Source organism: Magallana gigas, chromosome 10, assembly GCF_963853765.1.
Source record: "Magallana gigas chromosome 10, xbMagGiga1.1, whole genome shotgun sequence".
Classification (NCBI taxonomy): domain Eukaryota; kingdom Metazoa; phylum Mollusca; class Bivalvia; order Ostreida; family Ostreidae; genus Magallana; species Magallana gigas.
The window spans coordinates 4,096,227-4,121,025 of record NC_088862.1 but is presented as its reverse complement, the minus strand read 5'-3'; the positions used below and the strand labels follow the sequence as shown (position 1 = coordinate 4,121,025).

The 24,799-nt window shown below is 33.0% G+C and overlaps 2 protein-coding genes across 4 annotated transcripts; one reads left to right on the top strand and one right to left on the bottom strand.

Annotated features, from left to right (window-relative positions):
• Window positions 1-1,514: 1,514 nt before the first annotated feature.
• LOC105342714 (uncharacterized) lies at window positions 1,515-7,546 on the bottom strand. Its single transcript, XM_066073931.1, has 10 exons — window positions 7,314-7,546; window positions 5,938-6,037; window positions 5,536-5,596; window positions 4,517-4,602; window positions 4,294-4,427; window positions 3,924-4,086; window positions 3,465-3,691; window positions 3,156-3,221; window positions 2,512-2,573; window positions 1,515-2,108 (listed from the first exon to the last, which is right to left on the bottom strand). The coding sequence occupies exons 2-7, from the start codon at window positions 6,015-6,017 to the stop codon at window positions 3,679-3,681; spliced, it is 537 nt and encodes a 178-aa protein (XP_065930003.1). The 5' UTR covers window positions 6,018-6,037; window positions 7,314-7,546; the 3' UTR covers window positions 1,515-2,108; window positions 2,512-2,573; window positions 3,156-3,221; window positions 3,465-3,678.
• A 6,378-nt stretch (window positions 7,547-13,924) lies between these two features.
• On the top strand, window positions 13,925-23,446 carry LOC105342715 (putative defense protein). Of its 3 annotated transcripts, XM_034453500.2 has the most exons (6): window positions 13,925-14,061; window positions 14,187-14,330; window positions 20,203-20,401; window positions 21,026-21,195; window positions 22,198-22,286; window positions 22,753-23,446. In XM_034453500.2, exons 3-6 carry the CDS (start codon window positions 20,212-20,214, stop codon window positions 22,925-22,927), a joined length of 624 nt encoding a protein of 207 aa, XP_034309391.2. In that variant the 5' UTR covers window positions 13,925-14,061; window positions 14,187-14,330; window positions 20,203-20,211; the 3' UTR covers window positions 22,928-23,446. The 3 variants fall into 3 exon arrangements, with proteins under 3 accessions (XP_034309391.2, XP_034309393.2, XP_065930002.1); XM_034453502.2 differs by lacking the exons at window positions 13,925-14,061; window positions 14,187-14,330 and adding an exon at window positions 17,303-17,453; XM_066073930.1 differs by lacking the exons at window positions 13,925-14,061; window positions 14,187-14,330 and having other exon boundaries at window positions 20,112-20,401.
• Window positions 23,447-24,799: the final 1,353 nt, after the last annotated feature.

Genomic DNA, 24,799 nt, shown 5'->3' with positions numbered 1-24,799 from the left:
TTTTGTGCATGTATTTCTTGTTTTTTTGTGTGAATATTCTGTATATGTAAATTATGCATCGACATGTTTATTTGATGTTAGTACTCTCCTTACTTGGAAAAAGTGCGTAGGATTGATAATTTCATCGCGACTGAGTAAAACAGCGAGGAAACATGTACGACCACTCAGGACAGACCTCTACTCTGAACTGTTAAAAGGTCTACTGCTTATATAGAGGTTGTTAGGGATAGCGGCGATGAAAGAGACATATGGCATACCACCAGACAATGCATTTTACGACTGGAGTTCAGCTTTACTAATGCGATACACGATCTAACGGCACTGTAGCAGGCATTCTTTATTGGGTCATGCTGAACGAAGTAACGTCAAAAAATTTCTTCATAACATACATGTAGTTATATATACACTAAGCTTGCACACATGTAGTGTTTTGCATACAACAAAACATTTATATACATGAACGACGAGTGCCTCTACACTTGATTAACTTTAAGCTATATTATGTACATGGGATTTTTATAACGTTAACAGAAAAACTACAGCGCTGAAATTTATTTGATATACATTCTCTTTGGTCGGCTGACGAAAAAAAAATCACGTTCAAACAAGTTTCACGAAAATATGAATTACTTAGGTTTTCATCGAAAATAATCAAGTGGCATTGATCTCGATTCATCTTAAAGGGATTTGGACACGATTTGAGATCAAAAATTTTATACTTACTTTTATAAAATACTGTTACACAAGTTTTCGATAACAAATAAAATCTAGATTCAAGTTAATATGGGCATCTTAATGTTGATGTTTTCAAAACAGCAAAAAATCATTATGGTAGCTAATAATTATTTACTGCATCATCCTGATCCTCCTAAAAATAAAGTATACTGAATGATGCGTTGAACGTCTTTTTATATAAATCGCATTCAGTCTTAACTGCTTTTATACGTTTAGTACAAAACTTGCAAACTTGTAGGGGTTTGATAATGTTTAAGTATTTTAAAGGTGTCGTCTTGCCAAGAAAATATACGTCTGTCTCATTGCCGATTTTAAGATAAAGATAATGAGGAAAATAAAGTTTGCTTAAGATATAAAATTGTGCGATAGTTAAACTTTTGGGTACAAGGTTTCTAATCTTTGGTGTGAGTCACTTCTCTTATAAAAATACTTTTATTATACAGTCATTTCATGCATATCTTTTACAATTTTATGCTATGCTATGGTATGCGATTTAAATGATATGCTATGAGATTTTAATGCAATACTATGAGATTTGTATGCTTTGATATGAGAAATCGAAATGAATGGTGTAATGATATGGTATGCTATGCTGTGGTATGGTATGCTATGAGATTTGAACCAAAACGCCTCCATACACACAAGAGTTCCACACATTTCAAAGTATAATGATTAGAAGACAAAGTTTACCACTAATCTGCAATGTGAAAATTCATTCTTTTTAATAAAAATATTTTTAACCGAGTTATAAATAAAAATCCTTTTGTATGCTATGCTATGGTACATGTATGCTATGGTATTATATGACGAATGAACTTTTAACTTGCTGTTTATTACTTATTTTACAATTTAGATTGGCATATAGGCCGTGATAATCATTGTTGCGTCATAAAAAATGGTTTATACAGAATTGAACGTTTTCGCTTTCCTAATGGTTCATATAAAGAGGCATATTAGTAAATGTAAATATAACATATTCCTTAGTTAATTAACCAAACAAATTAATATGCTCCTTTATTTTTGCATTTGCAACTAAATCTAAAAGCATTGCAATTTGGAGGTTTATAAATTGCATTACAATTTACCTCTAAATGCTATAACCAAATAATATGAAATGTTCAGAGTGTCCCTGAGGATCGTGGTGGACGGATCTTCTCCAGTTACTTGTTCCCGTCCAACAACATCGAGATTGGCCATCAGACCTTGTTCAGCAATATCGAATAATTGATAAAACACAATGAATAGAATAAAGGTAAACTGAAAATTTTTAAAAAAAATACAAAAAAGTCAATATTTTGGGTTTTTTAAGGATGATTCCCACCGATAAAGCAAACATTATCTCAGAAAATCTTCTTCTTTTTTGGACCCATTCACTAAAAAAAATTGTGTCAATGAATATGTTGCATTTGTGAATCAATCTAAAAGCATTGCAATTTTGAGGATTATAAATTGCATTACAATTTACCTCTAAACGCTATAACCAAACAAGGTCGGTTTTTATCCTTTATACCTGGTAGATTGTTTTTTTATGATACAAGCCTTAAAAAGGTACTGTTTATAAAAATGGAAGCAATCTTATATTAATCGTTGCAGTTGTGTTGTATAAAAATAAAGATTTCTTTGCTATAGACTGTCGTAATCTATAGTTGACAACAATCAATATGTACATATATAAATGTTTCATTTAAGTTCTGTTATCACACAAGTTTATGTTATTGATATGCAATATTCTAAATTAATTTGGAGGAAATAAGTTATGTTTTATCTTTTAGTTACCTCATTGAGTAATATAAATCCAATCATCATTACACTCACTATCCTAGCTGAATACCGGAAACCTTAAAAGAAAACAATAAACAATGTTTAAAAAAATCATATTACTGTGGAATCATTTAAATTCGTGGGGGCCAATTTTCGTGGATTGTGGTTCTTTTGCTTATTCGTGGGGATATAATTTCATGGATGCGCCGGTTTTCAGTTTGAGAAACAAAGATAACTCTTTCTAAATTTGTTTTCGTTGAGGATGTAAATTCGTGGGGGAGGGCTACCCACGAATACCACGAAAATTGAGCCACCACGAATTCTAATGATTCTACAGTATTTGGTTAATTTCTTTTTTGCTATTAATTTCGGTTTCTTTAATTTGTCTTGGTGTTTTCTTTGTTGTTATGTTTGTTAGTTTTACTTCTTCTTTTTTTTTTGGGGGGGGGGGGGGGCATTTATTTTTGGAGGTGCATTAAATATTAATCATGTTCTTCACCCGTTGGATTGCCAATAATTGTTTTGAGATGATCACTTCTCAACCAAGAGATTAACGACCAGAGCTAATGTGTGGTCAGTTTCACTTTGTTATTTTAATAATGAGATTAAACAATAAAAAATATTTACTTATCAACGTTACTTGAAAAGGTCTGGAATACCTTTTGTATTATTGTAGAAAGGATTTCAGCAGAAATATCAGTTTTTCCTTAGCTCCATCAGGGGGCCTGCATCAAATAAATCAAAATACTGGTTACAATAACCCTCTATCAATATAAATTATATAGGAAAAAACAAGTCAAAATTATAATTTTTGGAAACTGAAAATAATCTTATGAAAAATGTATATTTTATCACGTAGAACTAGACTAAGTACATTTGTTTTTACACTTTCAAAACAGTTAGGCCAAAAGCGAATACATTTTAAGTTAAATGAGCGATGTATGTATGTAAAACAAGCGCCAACATACGGAGGAGGTGGAGGGGGTCGTTTAAGCAGCTTTGTGACTTGGATGCCTTGGTAAGACTTGCGAATGGATTCATAGAGGTCCTCGCTGCTCTCAAAGTCCACTGCTAGTTCTGTTGTCTTCTCTGGTTTTGCAATGAAGAGAATGAATCTGACGGGGAGACTAAAAGTCAGATAGACGTAACATAGCATTTCCGGTAGTACCCCAATGATTATGATCAAATAGGAAATCTGAAAATTAAAATTATATAAACTGTGTGTAAATTTCTATTATTTTGCTGGCTAATGAAATAATGAAAAAATTACATCTAGAGATGGCAGTTCTGTCCGGAAATTGAGTAGATGCCAGAGAAAATAGTATATGATATCCAAAAGCTGTTCAACATCACTTCAAATTTAATGTTTTATCCGTACATGTTTTCTCGCAAATAATAAATCTCATGCTAATGATCAGAGTACTTACAACCATTTCTTGTGTACAAAATAAATCTGAAAAAATTCAGTCGTAAAAACCCAAAAGAATAAGGTTGCTATGAAGTATCCCATTGGGCTTCCTACGGTAATTCCTGCAAACAAGGGGAAGTAACCCATGCCATATATCAACATGGATACCAGGGCTATGAAAACTGTAATAAGAAGCCGAAATAAAATTAATGAATAATGTCAAAATGCAGAATTTACTAATTTAACAGAAAGTAGATATTTTATTAGAGATTGATATGTAAACTGAATGAAATTCTTTTTCAATTTTCGTAAGAAAAAATATATAAACATTTGCTCTAGCAACATGAAGGTTCAAAATAAACTTATAGACAGGAAAAAGTAATAAAAACCTTTTAGATAAGCTGGTCCGTCGTAAGTAAAGGCATGTTTAGCATCAAACACCATAGATGCACAAAGTTGTGCTAGTGTTCCAAATGCAGCAGCGTATGAAAATCTTTGAGACCTCTTCATTACATCCATTGGGCTGTAAAAATAGTACTTGGGGTTGTTTTAACTGTTGTAAAAGCATTGCAGTAAGATTAATAATGTAATTGTGTATTAATTAAGACTTACAATACGAGACCTGGTCGTCCATTTAACAAATGAAGTTTTCGTTTTGTTCGTTGTGTAGAAAATGCCAAAAGTATAGTTGATATTGCCTGGAAAAGTTTTACATTTATTTTACATGAGTCTAGTTTACAAGAAAAAATAAATCAGCTTAAATTACAGTAATAACTATTACTAAAAAACAATATAAATTTAAGTATACGAATGTTTATCTAGAGACACAAGAAAATATTTACAATATTAATTCAACATTTTTAATCCGTGGTTCCAGCAGACTTTTTAACTGTATTTTAAATGTTCATTTAATGGTCTTTCTTCTTTCAATTTAGGGTTCTTATTGTTGTTGGTTCATTGCGGTTTTTTTGTGCATATACCTGCCTTATTGTAAATGTGTAGTTTTACTTGGTTAATTTATTATAAATCTATGAATTCAACCACCAATAATTTCCCTATGTCTCAGTTTTACAACTTTTCTCATATGCAACATTACTATACATTATCAATGCAAATGAGTATATTTTTAACTTAAATGTCAACCTCGTTTTATTTTAAAAAAGTGAATACAATATATTGTATGCATCTTGAAAGGAAAATGTTGTGCTGCCTATTTGTAGCCACGAATAAAGATTTATATTTCGATGAAGTATAATTAATTTTAGACTGTCAATGACAATGACAATGAACTTTATTCTCATAACTGAATTTACAGTGTAGAGAAAAAACATATGTACAGTATGTACAAACTACAATATATATAATACATGAAAATCAATGGTACAGGCATGATGAAGGGATAACAGATATAATTTAAGCAAGAGAGCTAACTCTCTCAAATATAGTATCTAATAGTTTACAAATATTGGTAAGTTGGTTTATGTTTGTGACATTAAACAGTTTTTCAAATTTTACAACATTTGGATTTGTTATGAAATATTTTGGTAAACATCTAACCCTTGAATTGGATACATATACATCAGTACATTTGAAAAGGTAGTGAAAATAGTCAGAGGTAGGGATAAACTTACCGCCAGGATAAGTAGATCTAGCCGGAATTCCTGGTGAGGGATAACCTTAAAACAGCCTCTACTGTATAATACAACACAATAAAAACATTACTGTATACATTCGCCCCGTGTAATTTTCGCCCTTCTACTCTTGGAAACAGTTTTGCCCCGTATTGAATTCGCGCAAACACAATTTTATTTAATTAAAGAAAGATAAAACAAGACATTGGAGTTGACAACGAGGGCATGAGGGGCGAAGATATAACGGGGACGAATATTTCCCTGTATGCAGTACCTACACCCAAAATACATGTCAGAATTTTGAGGTTCTTATAAAGAACACTTTAATTGTTTTTCTTCATTTAATATGATTACGGTTGTATAAAAACACGCCATTGACTGTCATAATGGTGTTATACTTACTAAACTAGTGTGTATGTGAAGTTTGTGTTCACTCTGTCTAATGCCAGGAAGGTTCCTAATAGGTGTCCAATAGATGCCATGATTATGAGTTAGAGCCAACCTTTTAAAAAATGAACTTTATTGTTCAATCAACCAAACAAGAAGACCATGATAATAACGAATATTCATATGATTTTGCTGTAGATCATTTGTTACTTGTTATTTCAGTCAATCAGTTTTACAACCAATAAATAAGTATTTTTTTTTCAATACAGTCACCGGAAAATAAGAGCTACAGTCAATGCATTTCTTTAATTTCATTTTGGCGCTTACTTACTTAATCTGAAGTGTGTCTTTTTTTAATTTTTATTTTTTTTTCCATTCCCTAGTACTATGTTTAGATTGTGATAAATATTTTTTTTTACATGTTGCCAATAGAAAGGCAATAATTTTCACCTCTTTGCTTGTGTGGTTAGAATTCATATCATAATTGCTTGAGATGTCCATTTCTTGACATCCTCTATTCGTTTAATGTAAACAAAAACTTTTGAATCTTTTTTTTTCATACTAGACTTATTTAAATTTTTGTCATCCATCATCTCATTAAGAATTTTGCTTTTGTCACAATGAATATCATTATATACGACTCTTTCTCTCTCTCTCTCTCTCTCTCTCTCTCTCTTATTTTTTCTTTCATTTGTGATTTAATATATTCAAAAGCAACAACTTAAATTTGTATTAAATTTCATATCGAATACTAAAAATCATTTAACAGTCTATGTATCCAAATTTGAATAAAATACACTTTAATGAATGCCCAATGTAAAAGCATCTCGTTCTGTCTTAATTCGCATTTAACATACTATTTATACTAGAGATGAGGATTGTTTTGGTTTTATGTTCTACACATTGAAGGTTTTAGTATATACATCCGTCTCGCAGATGATTTTAAGGTAAACAAAACAAGAAAAAATATTTTATGATAGGTCGTTCTTGGTATTGAATAAATTAATTTCTTCTCTCTTTGTTATGCGTCACTTATTTTACTGTCAAATATTGTTCCATGGTATTCGTAAATAGGTGTAATTAATGTTTTGGTAGGACTGTGATTTTTCGAACTGACTGATTGAAAGATTACTAGAAGTTGGGCTACAATTACATGATGTAGGGGCATAAAATATTTAGACCGTCTTTTTTTTTTTTTTTTTTTTTTTTTTGGATTACAGGGAATAAGAAAGAATTCATCGAAAATCAATAAAAAGTGAGGTTGTTAATGATCCACTCTTAGCAAGGGATGTTTTGTCTGTCACAGATTTTATGAACAGGACAACTTTCTGACAGGTATTTCACCCACCCTCCTTTCAATTCACTCCCTTATCATTACCCTAGTAACGTACCTGATGAGAGTGTCAACAAAAATGGCCCACAGTTCACTGAATATTCCAAAGGTTTATTACACGCTTCCTGATCACGCCATCCTTTCACATTCCTCGTTGTTTAACTTATAGTACACACGACTGTTATTGAAGTTGCGCCTTGAATACAATGTTTTAAACCACTTATTGCAAACTTGTCAAGTCATCTGATACACGATTTATGCAAACTAGACTACTGGCAATGAAGAGGTGAGGCGTTATTGGGTCATACTTTGCTCTATTAAACACAGAGAAGTTATTGACCGCTAAAGGAAGTTGCATGATACAATCTTTTTTCATTTTTTTTTTTTTTTACATTTCACTGAACAAAACTTAGTTATATGAATACTAGGTCTACATAAGGTAGTGTTTTGCATAAAACAAAACATTACATGAATGACAAAGGGCACTACACTTGATTGACTGTAAACTATCTTTGAGAGGGATTTCAAAACTTTCGTGGCAAAACTTCAATAATGAAATTTAACATACATTCTTGAAAAGAAAAGATTGAATTTGTTAAAACAATATTCGCTAAAACGTTCATTATTTTCAAATTAATTTCCTTCGATAATAATCAGTTGGCCATGACTCTTACTGTTCTGATTCTATTCAGCTTTAAGTTTGTTCTGCAATATTGTGGTGAGTTGAACTGACGAAGATATGTGTTTTTGGTTTGGTTTTTTTTTTTTTTTGGGGGGGGGGTGCTGAGACTGAGAGAATTAGTTTTCTTGTATCTCGTTATCAACTTTGACACTGTGCTTTGATATTCCCAAAACGTTCTAGATACTTATAATTATATGTTGTATTGATGAACCAGCTTGCAATATCCCTACAGCTCAAAATTTCACTGTAGGCGACAACAAATTGGTTTACCTATACGTGAACACATATCGACGTTTACCCATGCTGACATAAATATAAATGTCCTGGGGCTCGTAACATAAAGCATGCTAAGATTTTGACTTAAGAAGGGTCATAAGTAGGACTTAGGCGGAATCTTAGGACCTACATAAGTCCTGCTTAAGAATGTTTTATACCGTAACATAAAGCGAACTTAGCAATGTCTTAGCTAAGTCATGTTTATGTTAAAAAGTAAAACGTATTTTTCATTTCTTTTGTCGAATTTGAATGTAATGGTTTTTAGCTCACCTGAACCGAAGGTTCAAGTGAGCTTTTCTGATCACCTGTTGTCCGTCGTCCGTCCGTCCGTCCGTCTGTCTGTCTGTCCGTCCGTCTGTAAACTTTTCACATTTTTGACTTCTTCTCTAGAACCACTGAGCCAAAATTAACCAAACTTGGTACAAAGCATCCTTATGGGAAGGGGATTCTAAATTGTTAAAATAAAGGGCACAACCCTTTTTAAAAGGGAGATAATTGTGAAACTACGAAAATTTGGTGGGTGTCTTTAAAAATCTTCTTCTTAAGAACCACTGCACCAGATATGCCAATATTTACACCAAAACTTGTATATATAGTGAAAATTCTAAATTGTAAAAATTGCAATCCCCGGGTCAATACTGGGGTCCCAAGAGGGGTTCAAAGTTGATTAAAAAACTCAAATTTAACATAGAAATTTATGGGGGGAAATGTTTTTAAAAATGTATTCTCAAGGACTACAGTGCTAAAATTAGTGAGATTACCATACAAGTACCCTAAGATGGTGTAGATTCTAAATTGTGAAAACCGTGATCCCCGGACTAATACTACGTACGGCTCCAAAATATGTTCAAAGTTTAACATAGACTTATATAATGGGAAACTGTTTTTAAACTCTCTTTTTAAGAATTACAATGCAACAGTTTGTGAGATTACTATGCAATCATTCTACGATAGTGCCCATTCTTAATTGTTTAAATCATTTTTTATTAAAAGAAGTATTCAAAAAAAAAAAAAAAAAAAAAAGAAATTTCCATGATAAGTTTATCAAAGTTAAATTATCTGGAAATACATGTGTATGTTTATCGACTAGCGTTTTTTTTGGAATTTCGATCCCGACATCAATTACTCACATATCGGGATCCAAGTGATCGGGATCAAAGATCATAAATTCAAACAACTTCAAAAAGGTGTGGATCTTAGTTTTTACGAAGTTTTGATTCACAAACACACAGTTAGGAAAGATAAAGGAACAAAAGATAAAAAATTGTTATGGAAAAAAAGTAGGAATCATTGATAGACTTTATCAACTATATATAGACTTTCCATGTTTTTTGAGTTTAGTCTACAAGACAGATGATCGATGAGAATGCAAAATCTAACATGCCTATAATGTCCTCATCACACCTGCAATATTTTTATTTGATGAATCAATAAAAAAAGCTTTTAATGATTGAAATACAAATCAGATGCCAATATCATCTTTTAATTATTTAACAAATATTTTTCAATTTTTTCAGTGAAATGGGATTTTTTTTTTACTGCAAATGGGTTACTTTTAGAGCTTAAAATTCAGTCTCATTTGATGTGTAAAATAACTATGAATAAAAACATGCCAAAGATAAAATTGTTTCTTCTTTTTATGTATTGTTTAATATATGGCAAAATCTTGAAATACATGCGTTTTACAATATTTATTCAGAGTTCACTTCATAATAAACCCTTTCGAAATAAAATGATACAAGGACTATTGTTCAGGTGAGCGATTTGTGGCCCATGGGCCTCTTGTTATATATACACGTGCATGACATCTTTAATATTAGATGGGGGTAGATGTAAATGTATAGACACAACATTCAAGGTCTCATGAGTATATATACATATGTGCCTACAATTTTTTAAAAGCTCAAAGCGATGGATCTCGGACAATATATTTAGTCTATTGTTGTTGCTTGTTTGTTTTGACGAATATTTACTATTTTAGTCGTTCTCGAAGACTGCCTGTGGCGTAATATTGCGCTGTCGTTAGAACTTGATATAATTATATAGTTGATTTCTTTTTATCTTTTGTTCTACCTCTTACCTCACCAATAAGCAATTCACATAATCTGGGTATAATTCCTTCATTAAGTCGATATATTGAAACGTCCTTCTTTTAGTTTCTTAAGTTTCGCGAGATTATATACATGTATGCAGTTACTTCTTGTAAACCGACCATTACGTGTTTACTATAGCATTGAATCATGATTTTTTGAAGTATACACTCTCATAACTGCAGCGGTGTGTGCATAGAAATTGAGTAACGCGCGTTAGCGCGTTATGAAAATGTGTATGCACACACCGCTGCAGTTATGAGAGTGTATACTTCAAAAAATCATGATTTAATGCTTATATTTACATTATTTTAACTTCTTGCCTTGTCTGCAAATGCGATTCATACCTTAAAATTCCTATCTTATCCTAAGGGTAAGTTAATATTAATGGAAGAGCCACAGCAACAGCCACAAGCGTGAACTTTGATTTTCGCTTGTGACGTTGCAGTTTACAGCGTTTAACGTTTGTGTCGTCATAACAAAAACTCGTCAATTTGACCTTTGACTACTTGTTGCATTTCGAGGCATTTGAAGATCACCGAATTTAATGGAAAAAAACAGTAGAATGTAAATACAACCTATTCAGCAGTCCACTTGCATACTACCGGTTTATGGAAAATGTGACAGATTATTACGAACACTATTAATATTTATATCAATCAAATAAAAAATTTTATATTGGTGAATATTTTAATAAGATATTCATTCTGTGTACTGGCACTGTACACGTTTTGTTTTCGTATTTCCTTATTTCTTGTTATTTCTTGATAACAACTGACATACTTTAAATGGTGAACTTCTTATTTATTCATCTGCTTGAATATATCATTAATTAGAACCGAAAAACATCTTGTTTTCTGATTTTTAGCACGCCCCGAATTTGACGAGTTTTCACGATTTACTGTACCAGTTATCGGCTTCGTGATAATAACGTAGTAAAATTCCTGTACATGTTGATTTTATACTCGGCAAAATGTGATTTGAATTATGCCCCTTGTGGGGTCAGACTAAAGGTCGTAGGGGTTATGACACATAAACAAACCTCATAAAATTATGCGTTTGTTATCATACGGTAATTACACAATATCGTTGACTATGTAATACATAATTGTGCAACCAGGCGTTCAACTGCGCTATGAATCTCTCGGGAAGAAGAGAATAGAAGAGAATTCCTTTTGTTTATACATGTTATATGTATTGATATTATATGTCAAATAAAAGAAGGGATATAATAACGTATTACAACGAGGTAATATTCTATTTTTAACTTATTACGTCACATCCCCCACTGCTAAAAGTGCAAAGATGTAAATCAGCGGTAAACAATGATCGTTTAAGCTCATGTTTAAAACACATTCAAGAAAGTTTTCAAGCAAACTAAATTTTTTTCATTCGAAACAGACGACTAAATCAAAAAATTTCGGAAAGTCGCGTGCTATTAAACCGAACTCTATGTTTAGCCGATAACTGGTCTTAGCCGATAACTGGTACAGTACCAGTAAATATCATAATGTGATTAATACTCTGTAATCATATGCTGAATTTAAATAATTCATAACAATAAAATTTCTAATTGTGTGAAAACAATACTTAAGACATATATGCATACTTAAGTCACCTCTACCGGCCGCCTAAGTTTTGGGTAAATTGTCTTAGCTAAGCACTCTTCTAGTTACGGACTTAAGTCTAAAAATGTACATAAGTCCTACTTAAGCACTGTCTTAGACTTAAGTACCCTTTATGTTACGAGCCCCTGGAGCACAAGGTGCACGTTCAAATTTTTTAAGAAAGAAACAGGATGCTCTATGAATAAAAGAAAGACAACTCTAATTTTAACAAAAATTTTGAGTGAAATCAAACTGGCCCAGCTTTTAGTTTTCTCAATACTTTGATTCACCATAGGTAGCGCTATGATTAAGCACCCGGTTATGTAATAGTTTGGTTACATAACATAAAGTGTTTAGCGTTGACTCTAACCGCTTAAAAGTGAACCGTCCACATGACTTCAACTGGATGATACCAAAGAAGCAAAAATGTTTTCATTTCAGCTGCTGCAAAGTGTATCCGCATTATTGTGTGTAAATCGTATAACCAGGTAGATAACAAGTCAACTAATTTTCATTGGAGATCTCAGATGTTCAATTTTCTCTCTGAACCCATTTTTTTTTTATATATATAATCATAATAATTTTAACCAATAGGTGGGGATCAACGTTCCTGGATATTCAAAATAAAAAAAAAGCATGTGTGCGGCTAACAGTAAATCAGGTGCCTGGCAACAGAGAACCAGAAGACATAAAGTGGACCTTCCATTGTTTTTCGAACGATTTGAACAAAAAAAAAATAATATTCATTTGACGATTAAACATTGAATTAGAAGATATACGAGGCACCTAAGGAAGACAATTTTGAGGATTAGTCAAGTTAGTGTTCCCATCCCCTTTCTGCTTTTCGAGATGTGCCCGGGCAAGGTCACCCTCCCCCTCCCACCCCACTTTTAAGGAGGCCGACTTTAGTTTGCATTGCGCATGTTTTTGCGCATTCTAAAATGAAACAGTTGATTTATACTTCTTATGAATTTTTTTCGATATCATTTATAGAATTGAACACAATAAACAAAATACAGATAAAAATATCTAGATTTTTAAAGGAAATTTTTATTTTTAACACGATATTTACATGTACGTTGTGCGGTAGGGGAGCATTGCCATTGCGCTTTTATGACGTTGTGATAAAATGAAGCTTTGTAGGAGTACGTTGTAAGAAATAACATAAAAGAATAAGTTAAAATTGTACGCTGTTGAAATTTCATATACAGAATAATGCTTTCCTCGAGGACATTTTCCTCATTTTTGGAATGAATCCATTATACCAATCATCATTCGTGATGATCCAAATATATAGCAAAATTTGGTGCATTTTGATATTTTGAGATGGCCCCCACTAAAAACCAGACGGTAGAATTTTGTGGTTTTTACATATAAGGTAGGAAATGATATTACTAATCATATATAACAATTTGAGAAAAAAAGCTATTGTAGTATTTTTTTAAAACTGCTTTGATGTGCGGAAAATGACAGTTTCCTATATATTCCTATAGTAAATTTACGTCTATTTTGAGATGGTCTCTAAAAAGAACCAGACGGTCGATTTTCATGAACCTTCGCAAATAAACTAGAGTTGGTTTAAATTACATATGGTTAAAAAATAAAGAGTTATGCTATTGCAGTTTTTCCGCAAAAAAACCCAAATCGGCCTCCTTAAAAGCGACGCTTCGTGTCTGTTACTCCCATTCACGATAACTGCGGCAGTGCTCTTTTGCAGGGCAAAAAAAATTGATTAAAAAATAAATAGATGATGCAGATTAAACAATGGTCGTAACGTCATATCTTACCAAACTTTGTCAATTTGCCCTGCAAAAGAGTGCCGCATTTATTGTTAAGGGGTCCTGTGACTTCCTGTCTGACAAAGATTTCCCACCCTCTCACTGTTTCCTCGACACCTATAATTTGCAAACAACAAGGGTGATACTTGTCTGCATTCTGTGAAATGCTACATGTGCTCGTCAATTTGGCAACACCGTCGGAGAGTAAACCAATACAAGTTAACGCACAAGCTCTAGATGAAAGCTATACCGACATTTTACTACACGTGGAATTTGTTATTTGATATGTTTGAGCTTTGTCAAGTTGTCATTGCACATCGACCCATTTGTTGTGACCCAATCAAATAGAAATTAATCAAGTAGAAGGAAAGAGGTTGGTATACAGTTTTCGTCCCAATTTGACTTTCAAACTTCATTTTTTGGGCTAGAGATTTCTTCTTTGTTATTTCCAACCAACTAATATTTTGCCCATTTCTACTTTCCTGGGTCGATTCACAGACGCACGGCCCAATAGCCCCACCCTGTGACTTATGACCGAATTTTTTCTCGTAATTCTTCTGCTTGAGTGATTCTGCACCCCTCGAATATTGGCTTGCACAGACCGTTCTCAACCGGTTCGTGTGAGATTTGCAACATATCCAGGTAAGCTGCAATTTTTAAATATATGTCATTTTTGATGATTGAACGCTTTAAAAGAAATAGTAGATGTTTAACGGGCCCATATTTATTCACATATCAGTTAAATAATTCTGTAACTTTATTAATGGAACGAACTCACTTAAATTCCAAGAAACATGTAACTCATTTTTTTTTGTCAAGGTAACCTACATGTATTTTTTAAGTTGTTTTTAAATACATGAACACAACATACTTTTTAATCCATTTTTTTTTATTCTGAAAATTTCATTACATGGATGTCCTTCTTAGCCTAAATCTGTCAGTGGAATGAAATATAAACGTATAACTATCAAATCTCCTTTTTTAATTTTGTTTGATCAATGAGGCTTTCTAATTAATTTATCAACGCTAATTAATTCACATTTAACTAAGGAGACAAAAACATTACCTAACTTGATGGATCTTAATTCAATGTCACCTTGTAATTTAAAAGAAAAGGGTACGCTTGCATTCATGTACAAAAAACAGGAAGTTGTCTTTCTTTCTTTCTTTCTTTTGTTCGTTCGTTCGGGTTTAAAGAAAAGACATTCTTCTGACAGAAGGCTAAAAGGAAAAATTACATTTACTACAATTGTTTACTTCTGTTTACAAATGTGTTGTGATTGCCTCTATAAATAGCTTATCTGCCAAACCAGTTTTTATCTTTATGGGTGCAGTAACTTTTTCCTTCCAGCGTAATTTTTACGAGGCAATAAATTGTAAAATGTTACCAGAGCCAGATAGAAGTAAAATCATCCCACCGTTGTCTGTGCAGAAATCTCAGAGTCCTCAACACTTACCTCTCCCTCCTCTTTCTGTAATTTTTGCTTTAAATGATCTTGAATTAACATTTCAAATCAAAATTGACTAAATTAATTTGAATGATTCGCGTGTAATCTGAATATCAGAAAGGGGTAATGGTTTTTAAAACAAGAAGAATAAAATCATTTTTAAAAATCTGATTTGGGAGTCTGGTTTTTCTTATTTAGAAATTCTCTTCCAATTGTTTTGATACCCTGTGCTGTTTCCTCCTTTTATGCCTTTTTACTGGCTTCTGCAACCCTGCCCTGTTTGACCTACTTTGACCTACTTTGACCTACTTTGACGGATCGTGACAGGGGTTTATTGTTTACCCCACTGTCAATAGACATTTTATACCTCAGCAGTTACCCCAAAATTTAACATTCAGATGCACATTTTTTTTAAATGACCTCATTTCCTACTTAAAGGACACACGTTTCGTCCTTTATCATGCACTCTATATTATACAGAAACCACCTTTGTAATATTAGATGGTGTTCACGCATCAGTTATACGTTGTATTTCTTTTATGTTGTAAAGTCACATGTTCAGAACTATAACTATGTACGGAACATTTTAAGTGTGATTTGTCTTATTATTATATACAGTAATTATATTATATACATTTAACAATAACTTGACCTGAGAATGAGATCACACGAAGTTCCAAGGAGCGGATCATCCGATCAAACGAAACGTCGAGTTTGAAGTGATGATCCGCGCCTGGCAAAAAGGTCATGTCAAATGCACTGTAGCGCAGGGAGAAGCATATTGACCCCCTCCCCCAGATATATTCTGTAAGGTGTGTTAAGCAAGTTTTAACGTCTGGAATGTTTACATCGTGGGAACAAGTGTAGAGGGTTTGTGTTACTAGAATAATGAAATACATTTATTGGTTTTTTATTGTCAATGATTAATTAGGTAGCGAGCATTGCAGAAAAATACCTAACCATGCGACGGAAGCGTATTCTACAATTTTTTTTTCAACGACCAGGGCTTTGCATGAAACAAAGCGTTTTTCTGCAGGCAAATGAGTTTGCTTTTCCATATGTTTCTGATATACCAAAACACCGGGTATCCAATTGAGCGTGCTCGAAAATGAGAGGGAGAATTGCAGATCGATATGTCGGATGCGAACCTGAAAAAAAGGGTTGCTGTCTTGATCCACAGGCGCTGGAACGATAAGGAAACTCACCTCCAATTGATGATGTTCAACATCATATGCGCGGATCCAGAACTTTTCCTTGGGGAGCGGGCTGGAATAAGGGGTGGTAATTTTGTTAATAAAATCATGGTCAAGAATATATATCCATAGATAGTCAGTTAGTGACTGTAAATTAAAAAATAATTTATTGATATTAAAATGGAATTGGCAACTGGCACAGCCTATATAAACCCTCTTGCAATTACAAAGTCAAGGTGTGGAGTCATAAAATATTTCTATAAAATATAAATCCAGAGCATTACCTTACTTTAAATTATGCATGAATTTTTAAAATGCCTCCGTCATTAAAAGTATGCACTCCAGTGGATATCATAAAATCTTAAAACTTTTAGATGCAATAGTTGAAAAGGGGGGGGGGGGGGTTCGATCATTTCTCCAACCTGTCAACTAAACAGTATTACTCATTCAATTTAATATCTTAAAATTTCATCAGGCCTTTTTTGTATTCTTCCAATATGAGCTTCCATGTGCATTCTCCTTTCAAAAAAAAATATTGTAATTAACTGCTTCAGTGGCAGATATAAACCATTGTTTGAAACAATCTTCAGTCATAGATGTTTCTGCTGGATAGGCCATGTTTGGCTCAGAGCTACAGTATTGTCACTTGGTACAAAATTATTCCAAAGTACAGAAATCTTCCCTTTTGTTTACTTCGACTCTTAATTTAGTCTTACTTATCACAAAGGTATACATGTAATTCATACTAACCAAAACAGCATTGTTTTACAGGGAAAATAAAATTAATTCCTTAACATGCGGTTGAAATTTTCTTGATTTAGTCTGATTTCTTGGGCATTTTCATAAGGAGCGTTAAGTTTTTAAAAAGAAATAAATAAAAAAATATCCATCTGAATGATTTGATTGCATGGTACACATTTCCCCGAAATAGTTAGATACATGTGACTGGCAGAGCGTGTTGATTGTTTTAGTGATAGCCTATACATATTGTGAAAAATTTATGTCCGACCCGTCTAACTCCAAATACTGTTTGATCACAAGTGGGTTCAGAATACAAGTAATATTATAGTTGTTGATTTGTGTATTACCGCGGGAAAGGATATATTAATACTCAAAACCCAAAGGTAAGACACGCCAAACACTGTTGTTAATTTTTTATATTTCTTTACCTTTTTATATTGTTTACAGTTGATTTTGAACTACTGATGTATTTTAAATATCATTTCATCTAAATCAATAAAACTTTGCCTGCAATTTTATGAACTCCTGTGGGATCGGCAGATGAAATGACTAACCTCATAACCATTGGATGCATGTGTGACACCACAGAAAATTAAATCCAGCTCAGATCTTACGACAAAGTGGCTGCTTTTACGGTAGACCATAAGCAATTGTTTGTAAAATTTATGTGTTTTAAAAAGATTTCGTTACCGGCTTGTGAAAGGGACTTGATATAACAATTTTTTATTTATAAAAAAAAAAGTTTCATGCAATTGCTTTGTTAGTAAGCATTAGTTGCTGAACTTATGTTTGGGTACAATTGTTGAGCTCTAGCTAATGGTTATGGTCTTGTTTGATTATTTGTTCTTCAATGGCAGTGTATGGCTTGAGTTGATTATTGTCCACATCTGTACAATGTGTCATCCCACGGTGTAACTATTCAGTTTGATAGAGGGACATGACAGTTAAATATTTCAGGAAACTATAGCTAGTATATGGAGAGTTGGTCATTTGTAGCCTTATATGTATGTCAGATTTATTCGCCTTCATTAAAAATCTGTTTAGCATTTTTTTGGATTTCTAAGACATACACTGCACAATAAGACGTGAAGGAGATGCATCTAGAAATATATGTAGATAAACCGTTAACAATCATATGACTATGCAAATGGTAGTCGTTACGTATTAGGTATGTATATAAAGAGCTGAAAATAGTGAATATGAAACTATGCGTTTATTTTCAGTTCACTAGTGTAATCTTATTCAATTGAATGGAGTTGGGCATTAGAGGGGAAGGGTTGTCACTTGTTTCTGGTATTAATGAAATAGGGATCTTAATTATTGGTAGTGTGGTATTTACGTCGGGCTCGGTGCCACTTATCATTAGAGCTCAATATTACAGTGAACACTCATCAGCGCCTTTATTCCCTTGTCCAGGAGACGTGCAGACTGAGGACCTGGGCCATCTACTGCTGACCTTTTGATAAGCTTTAGTGTAGATCTATATTCACAAATATAATTGTAGCTTAAAATCCTTTACATAACATGTCGTTGGCTGCTCATACATTAAAAAGCTGTAAATAAATGCTATCGAATCATTTGTTTTCTGTATTCGTTCTTATTGGAATGTCCATCGATTTAAATCCTGTCGGGTGCACACGAACTCCCCTGTGTGCAAAAATTGGGCAACCGAAAATGATGATTCTTTCATCGCTTAAATTCTTTTCTTTCATCTTTCTATACGATCTTGAAAACATGAAGCGTAACGAAGAAAGAGAAATTACTTGAAATTTTCACAACGAAACATCGAAAGATAACAGAATATATGCATATAAACGATCACGGGCTGATTCGCTTGAGTAAAGTGTGGTCTAAAGTGTCAGGTGTGAACAATTGACACTTTAATCCATAAACCATTGGTGTGATCTGGGGTTTTTCTTTATTTATTTCAAATAATATTTTCTTCGAATAAAAAAAAGTATGACGTCAATGTGTCTCCATAGACACAGGAGTTCTCAGTATAGACTGGATTTTTCTTGTTCTAAAAATAGATCCCATGAATAGATCCTAATGAACCTTCTTCATATTTTTTCAGATATCTAAATCTTAGAAATAAATCCGCAGCTACGGAGTTCGACAGCTCTTCTGGGTGTTTAAAAAAGCAATTGTTCTATTCCTGTATGCATAATTTGCATTTAAAAAAACAACGTGTAGAACTTCATATTTAATGGGTTTTTTTTTATCTTTTGGCAAGAGTTTTGGTTAGCATCGGACAGAAACAAGCCAGTTCAAGAAATGTTAACATTCTTATTTCAAAATGTACAGCATCATCTGGCCCCACCCGCTTAATATGAGGTTCCGTGAAATTCACGCATATTAAGTGAATTTCGTGATATCTGGCAAGAAAAATTTCATGTAAAATTCGTTTGTATAAAAATCGTGTTAATTCTATTTAAAAAAACCACGTGAGACATTTGCTAAAAAAAAAAAATATCATTGCTTATCCAGAATATTCAAAATTCGACCGATAACCCAATCTATATCTACTTGAAAACAAAATGTTACAACGTGTGCTTGCTAAATATAAAATCCAAATTCAAGTTATTTTTTTCCTTAATCAATCAAGTAGTGTTATTGGTCAGATATTAAAAGACAGAATTTACGGTGTCACGGTACTTTTTGAACCCGGATGCTAATGATAAAAAATCAGTACTATTTAACCGATTTTGCTTACTGCGAAAACTATACGAAACTGTAAAAGAAATGTATCTGATATTTCAGTTGTAGACTTTTCTTAACACTTTGATATCAATGTACTTTTTTAACATAATAAATTACATTCATAAGCTTTATTTCTCGTCGAACCTTTTAATAATGTGTCGGATGCATTTTAAAAACACCCTGTAGATGCGTAACAATTGTTGATGTTCCAACAAGTGCCTGCTATTCTTAGATATATAAGCGGTGCAAGTTGCATAATTCGAGCAGAACAAGAACAACGTCTAACAACAAAAGACATTTTGGTTTGTTTGTACTTTGTTAAATTCTACACGAATTCTACCCGTAGAACAAGAACAACGTCTAACAACAAAAGACATTTTGGTTTGTTTGTACTTTGTTAAATTCTACACGAATTCTACCCGTAATTGATAGGTACTCAACATGCAGAACTTGGTGCTTCTGGCAGCATTGGTCTTCATCCCCGGGGTAACACCTTACCCCTATGGACCACCACTGGGAGCTTGTATGAGCATGTTTCCCAAGGGTCACGGAGTGGATGCCCAAAAGTCGCCCCCGCCTTTCGAAATACTGGTAAACTCAACGTCATACAGAGAGGCTGATGTTATTCAAAGTAAGTACTTACTTTACGTTAAAACGTTTTCTCCCATAACCATTAGTTGACTTTTTATAGAAAACGTTCCATAACGCACGTCCGTTGATAGATATTTTGTTTCCTTCGAAGGTGCGTGCATGCGCATCTGATCATGTTGTTATAGTTCTCTTTCAAAAGCATAATTATCTTAAAGTAAGATTCATTGCAAATCAATATCTTTTTAATGTGATTCTTTGATAGAGCTCATAAACGATAGATAATCATAGTAATCTCATGTGAGCGGACACACAGCATCTAATTTTAATTGGATTGATCAAAGATGAGTGTACACAGCCAAAATAGAAAAAAAAGTGTACGATTCTGTAATGCTACACTCGTTTTAAATTTTCTTCTAATATAATATAATTTGAACATTTTTAATAAGCTAAGTAAACGCAACAATATAGAAGACAAAAAAATTGAAAGAAATTTAAAAATTTAACAAAACCTTATCATTAAAGACAAACTTTACAGAGAGTCGCAATTCAAGCATTTTTATTTTGAAGCCTTTACACAACTATGTAACACGCTGTGACTCATACACAAAATATGTTTGCCAGCATCTTTTCACATAAATGTTAATGTTTTCGCTATTTGTTTCAGTCACAATAAATACGACTGGTCTCCACGGGGTGTCGTACTATGAAGGCATGATGATACAGGCCCGTAGGTCCGCCTGTGATCTCGACAAACCGACCAAGAGCCACGGGAAGTTCTCTCTACAGGCCAACGAATGGTTCCTCGATACAATGGACTGTGAAAGCAATCTACAGGTATACTAGTATACTGCAAAACTATACAACCGAATGTGTTTACATATGTGTATCTGAGAACGACCATTTTTAAAGGGTTGTGCTAGCAAATGGTTACACTTTGTTCAAATTCATTTAAAGGGGTATGATCACGATTTGATCAATTTTGCTTAATGTTTACAATTCTTTACAAGGCATTTCTAACAGCACTGTGGTTTCATCATCAATATTCGTTGAATATCAATTTTCGTGGATTCGTTGTTAAGTTGATCCACGAAATTAAATTTTGATTGAAGTGCAATTTCTATTAAAATTTTGTCGTGATGTGGTCATTTGCCACGGATTTACGTATTCATGAAACTATATCTATTTATCCACGAAAATTGATACCCTTGAATATTAATGAAACCTTAGTATACCGCAAAACTATACAACCGAACCTTGTTTATATATCTGAGAACGGCAGTTTTTGTAAGGAGTTGTGCTAGCAAATGGTTACACTTTGTTTAAAGTCATTTAAGGGGTATGGTCACGATGTTTGTCAAAATATATTTATTTTTTAATGTTTACAATGCTTTACAAGGCATTTCTAACAGTCAACCAAAATTTAAATGGAAGTCGTCAAGTTATGAACGAGATGCAGAGTTCACAATTCTTTGTTCTGTAAACAAAGCTTTGTCATGTTTTTGTTTCCGTATATCCGTATCAACATTCAAAATTTAAACAAAAACATGACATGTGCATTGTTTACATAACACTACGACTCTTTTTGTGACCTGCGCTAAATTTAACTCTTAAGACTGAGAATTAAATTTTTATTTACTACAAGAATTAAATGCCTCACTGAAGCATTGAAAACATAAAAAACAGAGGGGTTTTTAAAATCAAAATCGTGACAATGTCCCTTAAAAGATATAAAAAGCACTTATTACTAATATTAGACTTAGTTGAGCAAGTCTATCCTGCTTTCTGAAAAAAAATACTTCCAGTACTGACAGGCCTTTGATTCTATTGTTTTTGTAGAGCGCCGTGGTGCACAAGAACCACAGTCACGTGGAGAGCAACATGTTTTATTGGACGGCCCCGGCGCCCACAGGCCACATTTATTTCATGTACGAGTCTTCCTCTTGTTCAATCAAATTAACTGGGTTTTTTTAAAATTTTGCACCAGACCGCTAAAGGAGCATTTAGCAAAAAACAAAACAATGAAAGAGACTTATACACAACAACAAAGACGTTGATACACTTGAACAACCGTCATTTTTCATGTAATATATATGCGTAGAAAGAAAGAAATCAAAGCCAATCAAAGCCATGTTTACCAAATAAATAGTTCAGTGCTCAGTTAAAATATGCATTCTATTCTGTTCCTCCTTAAAGTGTTATTTATTTACTTCATAAGAAAAATGATAAATTAAAATACTTTTATAGATCGTTATTACCGGTACTTGATAGTCCATCTCTGGTGATTTGTATATGTTTAGAGACACAAAAAGAAATGAAACAAATAAACTAGCAAGCTAAAGGTTTCCCTAACAAAAAGTAACTTATTTCAAAAATCTCTCCTTCTCGTTACAGAGGTACCATAGTGAAAAACAAGACCTTGTTTTGGACCAATGTTCTCTCCCCGCTCATCAAAGACGTGACCTCCAACGAAGAGGTCAAGGCCTGTAGTGGCGTGACCTCCATTCACGGCTGCACTCTGACCTCAATCATCATTCTACTTTTCTCCGCCATTTTATTTTTACGATGAGAGAATTAAAACAGCACTTGCATGTATATAATTGCCTACATAAATAATGTGATTGACCGGTAACTTAGTAGAATTATTATTAGCTTGAATCTAACATATCTGCGTAAACTATAACTTTTAGAAAAGTTCATTTGACCATTGGCCCCAAAATGCCTGTTATCATGGCGCTAATGTTTACTATTTTGACCATGTCACAGGAGTTTACATGTATTAATGTAATTGTTGATGTTCATTAAACTTTTATTTCAATAAATCAATTTTCTTGGCGAATTCTCTGCAAAGATATTTTTTAAAGTAGAAATATAGTTGTTAGCATAGATATTATTACATATTGATAAGCTGTATTTTTTGTTATTCCGTCATTGTATATATAATTATACAAGTTCTAATTAAGATGCAGTTAATCAGATTAACAAACTATACAATTAACATTGCTTAGTTAGTGTTACTATTTTTGTTACTTTAGCAATCATCATTTAAAGTTATATTTTTATAATCAATAAATAACAACAAGATTTATATCCTTGTGTTTTTTCATCATACAAAAATTAATAACCAAAAAACTTGGGCTTTGTTTGAAAACTTTTACCGCCGCAAGGAACCCAAAGTTATTAAACTTTTTTTCCAATGGTCCCTTCCTAGGCTTATACACTTACACAAACTACCATGCACTGAGCATTAATAATGATCATTTAAATCAGTAAACAATGAATTGTGTGTCTGTGTTATCTCTCATTTTGTTCCTCTGTGGTATCAATTTTGTTTTTAATCTTTTAAATTTTTGTACGCTATATAAGCGTTGTAGACATGTGCCCTCACCTTTTTTTTAGTGTGTGTTATCCAATTTTATTTAAAGGTTTGACCACATATGTAACTATAACAAAAACATGTAGATATTTTAACAGTTTAATTTTTTTCGTTTATTTATTCATTACAAAATGACGTGGCTGCACATAGATCTAACAATTATTGGACTTTTCTTTTTTAATAATTTTTTGTCACCTACCTATAACGTATGCATATATGTTTGGATCAATATGACAGTAAATTTAGCATGGAACTTGCATGTGTATTTACTGAGCAAAAAAAAATCATCAAAACTAATCAGCCAAAGAGTCACCGTTAACACTGATATTGAGTACTTTCTACACGTTACATCCAGTACAGATGCTTGATCCACCTCTGAATATTGCTGGAAATTATATAGCCCGAGATCATTGTGACGTAATACTTAACTTTTGCGCTCGACAGTTTTCGTAAATTGTCGGACAAATTCGGGGAAGGAAATGACGTCATGTGTCAGCAAAAGTTCAGATAGGTACAGTTTTTTTTACGTAAGCATACGTGTTGTTTACTTTAATGTTTTTAAAAGGATTTTTTTTTATTGTTAAATGAAAATGATGTATGCGATTTACAGGTAAGAATTTTCCTTAGAAACGCTTCCTGTTCCACCATGTTGCTATGCACCGCAAAGGATCATTGGGATAGTAGAACTTTTTCACGTGGCCTCATTAAAATTTCTTTGAACAATGTGCAGATTTTAACTCGAATTTCCTCCGTTCGTACACGTTGTCTATGGAGCTCGCTACGCGAGCGGCGCTTTGCGCCGCTCGCTATAAACTTTCGCCTATTTTTTTTTCATTCTAAAAGCTAATACGCACTACTATGTATTCCTCTTCCATATCCATACCGCCATATAAGTTTTCGATTTCTATTGGTACGCTCATCGCTACAAACCCCCTATATCACTGCGTTAAAGTATTTCATTCTTCTCAGCAGGTTACATTTAACGCAAAGAAACAACCAATGCAACTGACAAAATACATTTTGTTTGTTTTTTTTTAATAATTTTTTTTTGGGGGGGGGGGGGGT

What these genes read in the sequence shown, in the direction of transcription:
- LOC105342714 (XM_066073931.1), bottom strand. Translation starts at nt 6,017, where the DNA reads ATGGCATCTATTGGACACCTATTAGGAACCTTCCTGGCATTAGACAGA. An exon ending in TAGATCTACTTATCCTGGCG is followed by an intron (nt 4,603 to 5,535) that starts GTAAGTTTATCC and finishes AAACTTTTCCAG; the next exon opens with GCAATATCAACTATACTTTT. An exon ending in GGACGACCAGGTCTCGTATT is followed by an intron (nt 4,428 to 4,516) that starts GTAAGTCTTAAT and finishes CTATTTTTACAG; the next exon opens with CCCAATGGATGTAATGAAGA.
- LOC105342715 (XM_034453500.2), top strand. Translation starts at nt 20,212, where the DNA reads ATGCAGAACTTGGTGCTTCTGGCAGCATTGGTCTTCATCCCCGGGGTA. An exon ending in ACTGTGAAAGCAATCTACAG is followed by an intron (nt 21,196 to 22,197) that starts GTATACTAGTAT and finishes TTGTTTTTGTAG; the next exon opens with AGCGCCGTGGTGCACAAGAA. An exon ending in ACAGGCCACATTTATTTCAT is followed by an intron (nt 22,287 to 22,752) that starts GTACGAGTCTTC and finishes TTCTCGTTACAG; the next exon opens with AGGTACCATAGTGAAAAACA.